Raw genomic sequence first — 14,092 nt, 5'->3', positions numbered from 1 at the left:
TCCAACCATCTGAGCAACCAGCTAGGGCTAATAGCTGTTACGTTAAGGGATTCTCTTAAGAGTGTTTGCTATGTGCCAAGCATTGTGAGAGTGACCCTTGAACGACACGAGTTTTAACAGTGCCTGTCCACTTATATGTGGAATTTTTAAAAAGTAATTACATATAATGCTATAAACATATTTTGTCTTCCTTATGTTTTCTTAATAACATTTTCTTTTCTCTGGCTGGCTTCATTATTTTTATGTATGTAATACAGATAACATACAAAATATATGTCACTGAACTGTTCATGTTATCAGTAAGGCTTCTGGTCAACAGTGGGCTATTAGTAAAGTTTTGGGGGGAGCCAGAAGTTACATGAGGATTTTTGACTAAATGGAGGCTATTGTCCCTTAAACCCCCATGTTGTTCAGGGGTCAACTGTACATTGTTTTATTTAATGCTCAATTCATAGAAGGAGTCCATACTAGTGCTACAGTTGAGGAAAGTGAAACCCAGATAAGTTACATTAGAATATGTTGCCCAGGCTCATAAAGCAAAGCAGTGATGGAGCCTTTCTCTTAACCACTATGGTATGCTACCTGCTAGTTAATCTTGCTTCCCCAGCGACTGGAGTCTTCTCCTTTTTGTTCTTTTCTCATCCTTGTTTTGTTCATCTTTGTAACTTTATCACTGTTGTGCACAACATTTGTGAGTGGTTAGAACATAGTGTGACCCCAGAAGAGGCTTCACAGCACAGGGTGGAAGTGGTGATTGTTGTAGGGAGGAGTGCTAATTTGTAACATCTCAGGGCATAATTTGGAAGATCTTTCTAAGCAATTTTTTAAACTTATGAAAGATTTGAAACATACACACAAATAACCTTATATCTACCACCCAGATTTAACAGGTAATCTTAACATATTTTGCTTTGCATCCCCCTAATCACCATCATTGGTGGTCCACTGTCCTGAAGCTGGTAGTGTGCATTAGTTCCAGTGATGGGTGTGGGTAGATACATTAATTCAGGTGTAGGTTATTTTTACGTGTTCACTATTACACTATTTACAAACAGTAGGGAAATTAGATCACTGTATGTATCTGATTTCAAATGTATGTTTGTAAGGAGAATTCCTCAGATACAAAAAGCATAAATTATAATTGAAAGAGAAAGAAAAATGTGAAAGAACAGGGTACTGGGAAAACATTTGCAACCTTATAACTAACAAAAGACAATATCCAAATTACACAAAATTACTGTAATCAGTTTGTCAGGTTTTATTTGTACACTATTGGATTACAGGTGCTAACTATAACCGTTCCTAGGAACTTGGTGTCTGATGTCAGTATATAAAACAAGAGTTTAAACTCTCCCAGTGTTTTTGTGTACTTGTTCATTTCTCTATGGAATTATGTTAATTTTGCTGTTTGTGTTTTGAGACCATGTTATTAGTGTTTACCAGTGAAGAATTGTTATATTTTGCTGATGAATTTTTTTTATCATTATGTAATGAATTCCAAATCATGCACTTAGAGTAAAAAAAAAAAAAAATTGTTGAGCTGATGGACACAGAACTACATTAGCTTTCTTTTCGTTAATACTTGCCTTGCATATCATTTTCCAGTCTTCTACTTTCAATTTTGGCTTTTTTCCTTTCAAATGTAACATTAAGCCTGTTCTTTTACCTTTTGACAGGATGTGGCTATTATAAACCTCAAAGAGCTGCATTTTGGTTTTTATACAGTATGATCTTGTCTTTTACCAGCCTGGTTTAGTCTGCTTGCATTTGTGATTGCTCATGAATTTAGATTCATTCCTTTTTATTTTAGTGTTTTCCATGTGTTATGCTTTGCTTTGCTTTTTCTCCACATAACGCACCCCTGCCCTGTGTTCTTTGGTGTTGCTCCTGTATTCTTTATTCCTCCCCTGGTTTGGAAGTGAAACATCCTCTTTGACTGGTCCTCTTAAAATTCAGTGGTACCCTTAATTGTTTTGATGTATATACTTAAAGTCCAAGTTGATAATAGATCTGCCCTCTTTCCAATAATTTTAAGACTTCAGAATGCCTTGACCTACATGTCCCCTGTTTATTACATTTTCTTACTGTCTAGCATTTTAGTTCTACATGGTTTCTCTACCCCAAATTATTCTTAATACTGTTCATAGATTATAGCTTTATCTATAGCTTTATAGATTTAGATTTATCTGTATGTTTACTATTTTCTTTGCTTACCGTTACTGTTTGCCTCTCACACCTCCTTTCTGAGTTCATGTTCTTTTTTATCGAAGGCTGTGATTTCTCTTTATTGAATCCCCATGTTTAGGAATCAGAATATTGTCATGTGAGGTCACAGTTGCAGAGTTGACAATAGAGCCCATGCCCTGTCACCTCCAAGTCCCTAGTCCCTGTGTAAAGTTGCTCTTCTTTCTGAGACAGTGGGTCTTCCACAAAGACAAATGGGAATTTAGTAACTAATAAAGGTGGCATTTCAAATCAGTGGGGGAAAGTAAATGTTAGGACAAATGGTTAGCTATATGGGGGCAATGTAGCTGGACCTCTACTACATTGCGTTCAAATCCTAGATCTGGCAATGGTGCAACCGTGGACAATTTAACCTTTTCAGGCCTCACTGTTCTCTGAAAATGAAAATGAGATTACTTAACTGACAGGACTAAATGAGAATAACACATGTAAAGTGAATGACAATAATTTAATAGATGGTAATTATTATAAGTACTTTCTTTTCTTGCCTTTTTTCTCTTCATCTACATATAAGTTTGGTATGATTATATTATCCCAAGTCTACTATGTTCCCAGTACAATCACTTAATTGGCTTGACTATTTATATAAGCTTAGGTTAAAGAGCAAGACTGTAAGTGCTGAATTAATATTGAGGTAGTAGAATACCAGAACATTACAGTTAAAATGGATGTTAGAGTATTTCAATGGAATATGTTTTTTGTAATAGGTTTAGGACTCAAATGATGTAGACTATTTGTCAAGTGTGTTGAATATATTATAGAAAAGTGTTAACTTGGGATCTTCCTAGAGTTACTGAAAGGAATCCAACGTTGTTTGAATATTTCTTCACTATCACTCCATAATATATATATACTGAGATTACTTCACTCTTTGGTCATAATAATAATTAATAAAAATGAGATTTCAAATTTTAAGCTTCTATGGTTATAAAAATTTCTAGAAACTGAAAGTACTCTTTAATGATTGTTCTTCCATGGTGTTCCAGTGTGCTTACCATTCTTTTATTCTAAGAAGAGTGTTTGGATATATCCTTTGCAGTGTATTTTATGTTTGTTTTTTAAGTGTGTTTTTTACATGTTTGTTTAAGGTGGATAGGCATGTGGACCTGCTAGAAGTTGCCCAGGAAACTGATGGATTTTCAGGAAGCGACCTAAAAGAGATGTGTCGAGATGCTGCCCTCCTCTGTGTCAGGGAATATGTTAACTCTACATCAGAAGAAAGGTATGTGTATACAGAGTTGATCTCTAATATTTATCAGATCCTTTTGGAGCTTTTAGGTTAGTTTCTTTCATTTTGCTTTACAATACCAACCCTGCTTATGGAATAAAAGGTAAGTTTGAATTAACAATCTCCGCAACTTTATTGTCCTTTTTTTAAAGGTGAGTTCTGAAAATGATTTTGTGGGGAGGGAGTCTTGAGGGGCATCTAGAATGAAGAGGTAGAAATGAAAGCTAAATTTCTACTGAAAGTTTATGGACTCAGTCACAGAAAGCTGACAGAAACTTAGGTTTGCCCATCTCTACTGGGAAAACAGGGTCCTCTGGATTGCTTTGCATGTTAAATTCCTAAGTTTCATTTCTTATGGAAATGAGTGCCTTGTCTTCCAGAAATGTTACATGTAAGTGGGTGGGCCTTGATATAGACTAGACTTCAACTTGTTAATAATAATGTATTTACTTAAACAAAGAAGCCATTTGTCAATGCAGCAATTTCACTTGAAACCAGTTTCAAAGTATGATGAGCTTGAGAAACCAATTTTGTACCAGCCTTATTCCAGCAAAGATACTACTGAACTGGAATAACTCAGCCCTGATGAACCATGTCCCGTAAGGAAGTTTTCCAAAAGGCTACTTGTCCTGAGCCAGTCGAACATTGCAGTTCTAAACCCCTGTTCAAAGCATCAACCTTCTTAATGAAGAATTTCTGACTCTGGCAAGCTAGTGTACTTTGGGAGCTTGTGTTGAATGAGTTCTCCATCTCTTGCCCTTTTGTTTCTCAGTCTCCCTCATCCACCTGAGGCTTTCACTCCAAGTGACTTGGATTTACTTGTTATATTCTTGTGTTTAATTACAGTGTATTGCCGTAGAAAAATCGCTTCTCTTGGTATAGGAAGGTTTGCATAAAAACTACCCTTTTAACTGTAGCTAGGTATGTGCTAGTTCTAGACCTTTTTTTAGTGTTTCCTTGAGCCCTGTCATGTAAGGGCAACTTACTTATTGGTTTATTGCCAGATTGATCCAATTACTCTGGCGCTAAAGTTGGAAATACTTTTACCTCTGTAGCCAGTCTATCTGCTGAAGGTCTTTATTCTTGTATATAAGATTAATAGGAGAACAGCAGAACAACTTATGTATAATTTTTTATGCTTAAATAAAATTATGTTAATAATGAGATTTCTATTTTTCTGCTGTCATCAAAACCCTGAAAATTTTATACAGTCCAGCACAAATAATGTCCCTTTTTAATTATAAAATCTTTCATTACAAAATCATAAGTATGTAATTCTATAACATAACAATATCACACTTGAGCACACCATATGACATTTTAGGTGAAATGTTCAAATTAGAACTATAAATTATTACACCCATGTTATTACTGTACCAACCGCACTCAAGGAGGCCTTACTTCTGGACCCTTCATTTCTTTGTGAAAAATCTAGCCAGTAGATTGGATTATCATAACTATTTCCCCAAGTGTTTTTTCCTTAGTATCTATAAATTACAAAGGAGACATTATATATTGTGTTTTGTTTTTCTTAGTATTATTAACCCAAGAGGGAGGACTTAGATTAGTTGGTTTTTATTAATAGTAAGGAATTTTCAGTTCATCGAAAGCTAAACATATACATAATATACAAGTAGGAGAGCTACTTTTTAATTCCAGTTTTCATGGGAATAACCTTTGACTCCTTGATTGGAGTTAGTATCTCCACTTGGGCAAACTGACTCGCCTTTATGTAACATTGTCACCACATGGTTCTGCACTGCCCTTAGAGTCTCAGTGGGAAATGGGCGATTCTCGTTACCACGGCTGTCATGTTTACAGCAGCCACCGCAGCTTCCTGCCTCTTCTCAGTCTGTGCTTTTTAAAAACCTAAGACTTGTGTGTGCATAGGTAACTCCTGACAGAGTCTACGAGAAGCTTTTAATTGTGGTGGTCTTTGGGGTCTGAAATGGGAAGGAGATTTTAATTTTTAATCATGGTAAGGATATTTTAAGGAGGTCTGTCCTAAAGTTATTTGAATGTTTGGTGGTTTTGTTTGCATTTTAGCCACGATGAAGATGAAATTCGACCTGTTCAACAGCAGGACCTGCATCGGGCAATTGAAAAGATGAAGAAATCAAAGGATGCGGCATTTCAGAATGTTTTAACACATGTTTGTTTAGATTAAGAGTAAAGGTCATTTGTACAGGTCAGCAGTCGGTGTGCCCTGTTATCATTAGTGGAACCAGAATGGAAGCAGGAGTATTCTTTGAACAGTGAGGGAGTGGAATGACACTGGTTTTATACTCTGAATTCTAAGTTATTGAGACATAGCTGTTATATAAACGGTATTACCACTTGTCAGAAATCATGAGGAGGAACAATTTAATCCAGCCTGAGTGTAGGTGCTTGTGTTTGACCTTTTTAGCCATACATTGCAGCCTTATAGCATCTAAGCTGGTCTTAAAGTAACAGTTCATAGATTGAGTCATTAGTGAGAAATGGGGATGTGGTTAAGTGCTGCTTTCTAGATATGTGAGAGAGAGTGTGTATGTGTGTTAAATGTATATATTCACACATTTTATATTGACATTCTGTAGATAGGTTTGAATACAGAAACTTTTTTTTACCCCAACTACTGAATCAAAAAGTACCAAATACTATATAGCAAAAATAAGATTGAATGTTGTATCTAAAAGGTACAGTGATTCAGCCACTTTCAGTTTTTACTTGTTTCAGCTTTTTTTTTAATTGAGTATTTCTCTGCTGTTGAATAGTTGGAGTCTACCACATCTGAATGTTTAGATGTGGCTCAGTTATTTTGGTGGTCAGGATAATACTGTGGAATGGTTTTCAGGCAGTCGCATGATCAGCACTGATTCCACCGGTCTGCGAGCACACTGAGAGACATTTTCAAATTGATAGACATAAAGGGGATTGAAAGTCACTCAGAAGAATGGCTTTGAAACTCCTCAGTGCCATACAATACATGTAAGTGACTTTTCCTTTCTTCATTTAATGTAACATAGTTCTGTTGTAACCATGATTTTTTAATGTTATTTTAAAGTTGTATGTTCATTATTTATGGTCAAATATAATTTGGTCATCAAAAATAAAATGGTAATTTAAAACAAGTAGCTTTTATTAAATGTGCTAAAAATACTCATTTTTGTAACTGAAATTTTAAAAGTTTTCTTAGCCTATTACAAATTGCACCCCAACCAGTGCAAACACACACAGAAAAAGCCTCATATTGTGCCTGGAGTCACCGGTGCTGTGCGCATTAGAACTCCGAACACACAGCAGGAGGAACACGGCACTCTCTGATATTCAGGCACGTTCTGAATCATCAGAAAGATTAAATGATGCTTTATATATTTTTGTTTTTATTGTATTTCTTTGAAAACACTCAATCTCTATTTGTGAGTTATTGGATTAATGTCTTTGATAGTAAGTCTCTCACTAGAACCCTATTGAATGGTTCGCTCTTTACTTGTGCTTTGAATGGCGGGTGGGGTAGAGGTTGTGAGAGAACACTGTGGATACAAAAATCAAGTTTTGAAAAACTGTGAAGATGAGTGATAAATTGAATGCAAAACACAAGATACCAAAAAATATAGCTTTTAATAATTATACTATTATTTTATAAATGTGTAATAAAGAGGTCCCTGTTAATTGATTTTTCTCTACTTATGCCGTGTCTTTGTCAGTTATGGAAACGTTCCGGGCGGTTTTGGTTTGCAGAACCTGCCCTCAGACTGCTCTTGTCTTGCTGTGTAGCTTTCACACTTTATAACATACATACTGGTATTTAATCATTCTTTTTTAATATGAATTTCAGTAATCACTAATTTTAATCTGATGACATAGTAATCAAAAATAAGAGGTGATATATTCCTTCCCATATCCCTTCTTTTTAGTTTCTCTTAAATTCAGAATATCCAATAGCAGTAGTTAAATTAAATTTATCATGGTTTTAATCATCAAATGACGTTAGAGAGATACACTACTAATTCCAGCAATTATGTTTCATCTAGGCAACTTAATGCCTTAAAGTAATTGAGGAAACTTATTATTATTATTATTATTATTATTTTGCTTATAGTTTCTGAGTGAGAACGTGCACTTCCCTGGGTGATCAATGTTGGGAAAGGCCTTATTTATGTATTTATTTTTACTAAAATATTTTTGAGTGCATTATTATATGAGTTTCAGATACACAACATAGTTATTCAATGTTTATATATCTTATGATGATCGATCACCACAATAAATCTAGTAACCACCTTTCACTGTATAAGTTACTACTACAGGCTGTACTCCCTCCTGTTGTACATCACATCCTTGTAACTTACTTATTTTATAACTGGAAGTTTGTACTTCTTATTCCCTTTCATCTCCGCCCCCCGCCCCCCCCCCCCGCCCCCCCGCAATCATCATTTTGTTTTCTATCTCAGTGAATCTGTTTCCATTTTGTTTTTTAGATTCTACATATAAGTGAAATAGTAGAGTTTTTACCTTGCCTTATTTCAACTTAGCATAATACCCTCGCAGCCTATCCATGTTGTCATAAACGGCAAAATTTCGTTCTTTTTTATGGCTGAGTAATAGCCATATTCCATGTTGTGTGTGTGTGTGTGCCACATCTTCATCCCACTCAGCAGTCAGTGGATACTTAGGTCACTTCTATATCTTGCCTACTGTGACTAATGCTGCAGTGAATACAGATAGGAATGCAAATTTCTTTTCAAATTAGTGTTTTGGTTTTCCTCAGATAGCTCGAAGTGGAATTGAGGAAACTTTATTGTATACTTTTAAAGAACATTTAGTGTTATATGATCTGTCACTCTGATGTAGGCATGCACATGGCATATGTAGGTGGAGTCTAGGTTCTTTCCTTTCAGGTATCGTCAGGCACACCAGATCTGGAGTTGGACTTTGAATCCAAGCTCCCCATTAACGGTGTGTCCTTGGACTGGTTATCTAACTTCTTTGAGCCTCAGCTTCTCATTATAAACTGTAGTGACAGTGGCACCCACCTTACCGGGCTGTGCAGTAAAATGAGACATACAAAGCACTCAGCACAGGGTCTGGCACAGTTAAACTGCCCAGATGTTAGCTACCACATCATTACTTTTACACACTGATGTACATATCTGGTGACCAGGCTCACATGTTGAGTGTTTTCCATGCATGCTTAAATCAGTTCTATGATCCTGAAGCCTACACTTAGGATTAAAATGGAACACCTGTGTAATGTCCTTTAAAAGCCTCATTGTTGGAAGACTTCTGATGTGTCTCAAAGTTTGCCTAGACCTTTTTTAAAAACAGAGCTTAGTACCTCAATATTTGAATCAATTCAGTGTCTCCTTTATGATTTCTTTCTATCTCATTCAACCCCCTTTCCGCTACCCCCACCACACACACACCTGTGCAGAGTGACCCAGCATTCACCATGTTATCAAGAGCTGGGTTTAGATCATCTAAATAGTCTATATGGATTATAATGGCCTAACATTAGCAGCTATAAGTACTCCTAGGTTTGGTGTTAGGTGAGGCTGTCTCAAGCTGTGAGTGTACCTGTGTAAATATAACAGCATCCCTCATTGGTAAGGGTTTTTTTGTTTGGTTGGTTTTGTTTTATTTCACTGCATTTGTGTTGTTTGTGGACAAATGTTACAACTTTCTTTGGGATAAAGAAAATAAATTGGATAATGTATATTTTAGAATTCTCTTTTTAGCTTCTCTTAAGGTCAGTATCAGAATATTGAATATTCTGATATGCTGAGCATATCTCCTGCATGACTAAAACTTCAGCATTATCTAGAAGCCTCAAATAAAGCCATTGAATCATTCCATTCAGAGCTGACAGAAATCTTTAGAGTGCCTTCATTGTTAAATATGTTGATTTAGTCATCAAAGGTAGAGTTTCCTTATTGTCTCAAAAGTTAAAGCTCTCCTTAACATACAGGTGAAAATTCTAGAACATGTTCGTGAAGTTGTATTGAGAAGATATACAGTGTATATGCCAGACGCAAATGAGATCCAATGTAAAAGAAACCATTTAGCAATGAGACTGAAAACAAAATATTCTCAGTAATACTGGTGTAAAATTTATACTATTATAACTTAACAGCTCATAAAACTCTCATTATTCAGATGTTGAACTGGGAGTATATTTTTGTGATTGTCTAATATTTGTAGTTATAAATCTGAGAACACTTTTAGATATAAGCTTTTGTGCTTTGAAATATGAGCGTGCCTCCAGCTTCCAGAAATTCTAAGAATAGCCAAGGTACTCAAATAGAGGATGATACTACATCACCCCGTATAATAGAGTCCTTTACAGTCATGTCTGAGGGAGGTGAGCGTTGTCTACTGGGCCATAGTATTGAAAAGAGTACCAGGGAGGTTCTGTTGCAAGCAGGCACCTCCAGCTGACCTAAGCAATAAAGAATTTATTTGAAGGATATTGGAGCTCATAAGATCAAAGGGAAGCTAAAGAACTGGGTTTAGGTTAGAAACTCAGAAAGTTCAGAAAGTTTTTTTTTTTTAATGAGGAATTGCATAAGAATCTTGCTTTTATTCTTGCACTGGATTAAATTAACTCCCAACTGTTTATCTTTAAATTATTCATTCAGGATTGAAAATCTGGGAAGTGAGTGTATAAACACAGGTCAGAAATCACCCTGGCAGTCCTGGAGCTTTGGGAGAATGACCCTCCATGAACTCCTTTAGCCTAAAGGGTTTGAGAGCAAGTATCTGGATTTAGTGACTCATCAAGACTAAATGCAAAAGGGGAGCAATATTTTCATCCAAAGGAAACTTGAATATTGTGAGGAATGTGGCTGGACACAAAAAATGACAAATGACCAGCTGGTCACATGGAGCCCTAAGCATATGCTAAATGAAGGTCAGTATTGTAACTCAAGTGCCCATGCTGGAAGAATGAGCAATGTATACAGTTTGTGTGGACAGCTTCAGGGACAGTTTGATCCCATCCCACGAGCTCATAATGGTGGAGTGCTATTTGGTGTGCCCAACTCTTTAGCTAGGTGATCAATTTTTACCTTGTAATATATATGTTCCCAGGTAGTGGGTATCAAAAAGAACAGTGGAGACTGAAGCATAACACTGGTTTTTGTTTTATTTCCAGGCAATGTAACTCCTTTCCTCTGATAAGCAGTCACAGTGAAGGGCTGGCCATTCCCCTTCCTTCTGGTCTGGTCAGGCTGGTTGTGGGCTGTAGCCTTAATGAGGTTGAGTTGACTGGTCTTATCCAACCCTTAGCCTCCCATGCAAGCTGCCTTTTGTTCTTCACAGTGTTTGAGCTGGGAGGAATTTGGGTTGCAGGTTTATATGTTTTGTTCCGTTCTGACAAGTTTCTGGCATCCAGTCACCATAAGAATGCACAAGACTTCCAGCCCCTCTTCTGTCATTTTCTCTGCAAAATCCAGGGAAGGGGGACTGTCTAGCCTGGCAGTTTGTTCTTGAATGTTTCCAGTTTTCAGTCACTCTTGTCTGAGTGTTGGCTGAATTCTCACCCCTGCAGAGAGTCTCCATCTAGTCAGGCCTGTTCTTCCAAGGGCTGCCTCCAGCTTAGGAGTCCACCCTGATACAAACAAGAGACCAAGGTTCTCTGCTTGCCTCTGAAGGGCTTATTTCTCCCTGGAAGGAAGTTGGTGAAAAATTCTTTACATCCACTGTTTTTTGCTAGCCTCATAGAAAGTATTATTTTTATTTTTTCTGGATTTTTCTTGTTACTATGGGAGTGAAAGTTTTTTGTACCCTTCTATATTTCTAGCAGAAGAAACTGTTCAGGTTTTTATGTCATGTAAAGTTCATTTTCGGCTTTCTAGGTTTCACTCCCAGCTGTGGAATTTTTATTATATATGGCAATGTGGCCTTAGGCAAAATCTCTTCTGTTGGACACCTGTTCCCTTATCTGTAAATAGGCATTATAATGTGTACCTTCTGGGATTGTTTTAAAAGTCATATGAAAAGGTTTTAGAAGCTAGGAAGTGGGTAAGGCTGTAGGTTACCATGCCCTTACACAAGTCATTTTTGATTCTGGGCTCCATTTCTTTATCTGTGCGATAATGGAAGTGCTGAGATAGATGTGCTTTTCACTAAACAGCACACTGGCCATCTTGGTAGACGGATGTGGGGCCCTTGGCAATTCTGACCTGATCCTCAGGACTTCTAAGCTGGATGGCTTTCTTAGCCACTGATGGTTATCAGCCATAGTAAATGGACTTGTTTAATAGGTGCAAGTCAGGAAACGTGCCATTAGGTAGGTAAGTCAGAGACATTCCATGTGCCTGGGGTTTCTGTTTATTAAACTCATTTATTTCCTTGGCTCTGCTGGAGCTGTAAGTTTTCCTTGGTTATTAACTTTGAATATCCAAAGATCTGGTAGTTCCATAATTATTTTTATGATTTGAGGATAGGATGGGGGATATAATATATCTCTGAGGTGGTTGATGGAATTCATTCCTTCCATAAATGTAGGTTCTTGGTGAATACACTTACAGAGGCCAATCTTTTAACTAGTTTAAAATATGAGGTTGATATTGGAGTTGTTTACATGAAAATAGTCTCATTATTTCAACCTGTGCTAAGCTGAACTTTACCTTTCAACTATTTATGCCATAAGTATAAATCAAGATCTTTCTTCACCCATAAGTTCTTACAATATTTTGCAGTTTATAAGAACTTTCATGTTATTTTAGTAAAATAGGTTTAGAGCAAGTTGAAACTTCTGAAACAAACCAACTATATTTAAGAAGTTTACTGAACAAAGTGTATAGTATTGATGCTAGTGATTACAAATGCATAGTATGACATTGAAAGAGCTGTGCCTATCAATTGCTTATATTTTTGGAGGTAAAAAATATTTTATAATTTAGATGTCTTATAATTGAGACTGGCTTTCCCTGCAGTTAATCCAAATTAGGAGGTCTACGGAAAGGGTAATGGGCCACGGTAGGGCAGGGCGGGTGGGGGGGGTGCGGGGCGGGGCAGAGATAGGGAAAGCTTCCTCAGTTATAGAAGAGGCCAGTGAACAACTACCAAGGCTCACCTTCGGAAGGCTTGTTTCTTAGTTCAAGACTTCCTTCCATCCATTGTTCTTTGCTAGCCCCATGGAAAAGCATTATTTTTATTTTGTCTTGGTTTTTCTGTGTCAAACTAAAATGTCCAAACTCTAGCCATTGACCCATTTATTTTTAGTAATAATTTCAATACAATTAAGGCAAAAGATTAGGTAGTTCTTTGGAGAATTGCTTGTCTATCACTTTCATTATTTGGTCAGTGTGTATTATGAGTGGTCCAATACATAACAGTTAATATTGACCAAGGAATGAAATGCATGCTAGGTGGAAGAAAAAATAAAAAATTTTATTTTGCTGCAATAATTTTTAAAACATGCATTACCTGACTGTTGAGTCAGGGGCACTGACCTCTTTTCCTTTAGCTTGTCAAGTGAAAAACTGACAACAGCCACCACCATAGCCATCTGGTGTGAATGAGCCAAAGTTACACCTATATTTTTTGTCAGATTGTCGAAAATGTATTTTTTAGTGTGCTGCATAATTTTGGTAATTAGTGTATGTGTGCATGAGATGAAAAGTTGGAAATCACTGCTATAGACATGGGAACAGTTGATTGATTTACTGACCATCCGATTTCCTGATTACCCACCCATGCTTGACCTTGAAGTCAGGTAATAACAGAAAGGAGGGGGATGAGGAAAAAACAAACTTTGCTGTTCTTAAGTTGCCAAGATTGTTTCTTTTTGCAGGGACTATGGGTTGGAGAGAAATTTTGCATCCTGATACAGTGTTGATGTATTTGTAAGTCCACCATTATCTGACTGAAGGATTTACATATGTGCCTTTCCAGGATCTCACACTGCCCTGTACAGTTTGGCATCCCCGTCAGCACCACTCACATCTTCATGGGCTTACACATTCCCTGCCCTACTCTGTCTTTCTAATTGTCACTTGCAGCCAGTGGGTAAGGGTCTGGGGAGAAGAAGGGAGGAGCAACAAGTGGTAGCTTTGAGTTGGCTGTCACACCAGTCTTACTTGGAGTGAGGATGGCAGCAGTCATTTTCACTAAGCCTTCAGGACAGAAAGGAGGAGGGGATTCAAGAAGGAGGAAAACCAAAACACAGGCCTTCCTGAGGAACACTGAAAGTAAGGGTGGCACCGGGTGTCCTTTCTGCATACAAAAGGAGCAACTGCTGAGGTCAGTGAAGATGTGGGATGTTGTGTGAGAAAAACAACTGCTTCCCACCCCGCTGGTAATACTCCTTGGGGGCACTTGGAGCAAAAGGGAGCAAGTTAGAAAAAAGAAAAAAATTTCGATTCAGATCTTTATGCAATGAAATCCTGGGGAGAGGTCCCCGGGGAACCCAGACATTTGGGGAGAGGTCCCTGAGGAACCCAGACATCTCTGAAAGTATCACTGCAGCGCGGCCACTCTCAGAGCAGTTTTGGAAATGACGTGGATAAGGTCCAACAGCCCCGGCATTACGGTCTGGAACAGAGCTGCTGCTGTTTCCAGTGACGAGGAGTCACAAAGCCCTCAACAGGCATGTGGCCAGCCAACACTCTGTTACAGGCAGAAAAGGCTCAG

General features: G+C 37.4%; 1 protein-coding gene across 1 annotated transcript in view; it reads left to right on the top strand.

Moving 5' to 3' along the window:
* The window catches only part of ATAD1 (ATPase family AAA domain containing 1), a 39,839-nt gene extending 32,711 nt beyond the window's left edge, over window positions 1-7,128 (top strand). The window contains exons 9-10 of the mRNA XM_036026956.1: window positions 3,333-3,466; window positions 5,519-7,128. Of these exons, the coding sequence (XP_035882849.1) occupies window positions 3,333-3,466; window positions 5,519-5,639 (255 nt within the window). The 3' untranslated portion in view covers window positions 5,640-7,128. The remainder of the gene's footprint in view (window positions 1-3,332; window positions 3,467-5,518) is intronic.
* The last annotated feature ends 6,964 nt before the right edge of the window (window positions 7,129-14,092 follow it).

The sequence above is a fragment of the Phyllostomus discolor genome, chromosome 5 (assembly GCF_004126475.2).
Source record: "Phyllostomus discolor isolate MPI-MPIP mPhyDis1 chromosome 5, mPhyDis1.pri.v3, whole genome shotgun sequence".
Taxonomy (NCBI): domain Eukaryota; kingdom Metazoa; phylum Chordata; class Mammalia; order Chiroptera; family Phyllostomidae; genus Phyllostomus; species Phyllostomus discolor.
The sequence above is the reverse complement of the archived record's forward strand: the minus strand, read 5'-3'. Positions and strand labels throughout refer to the sequence as shown.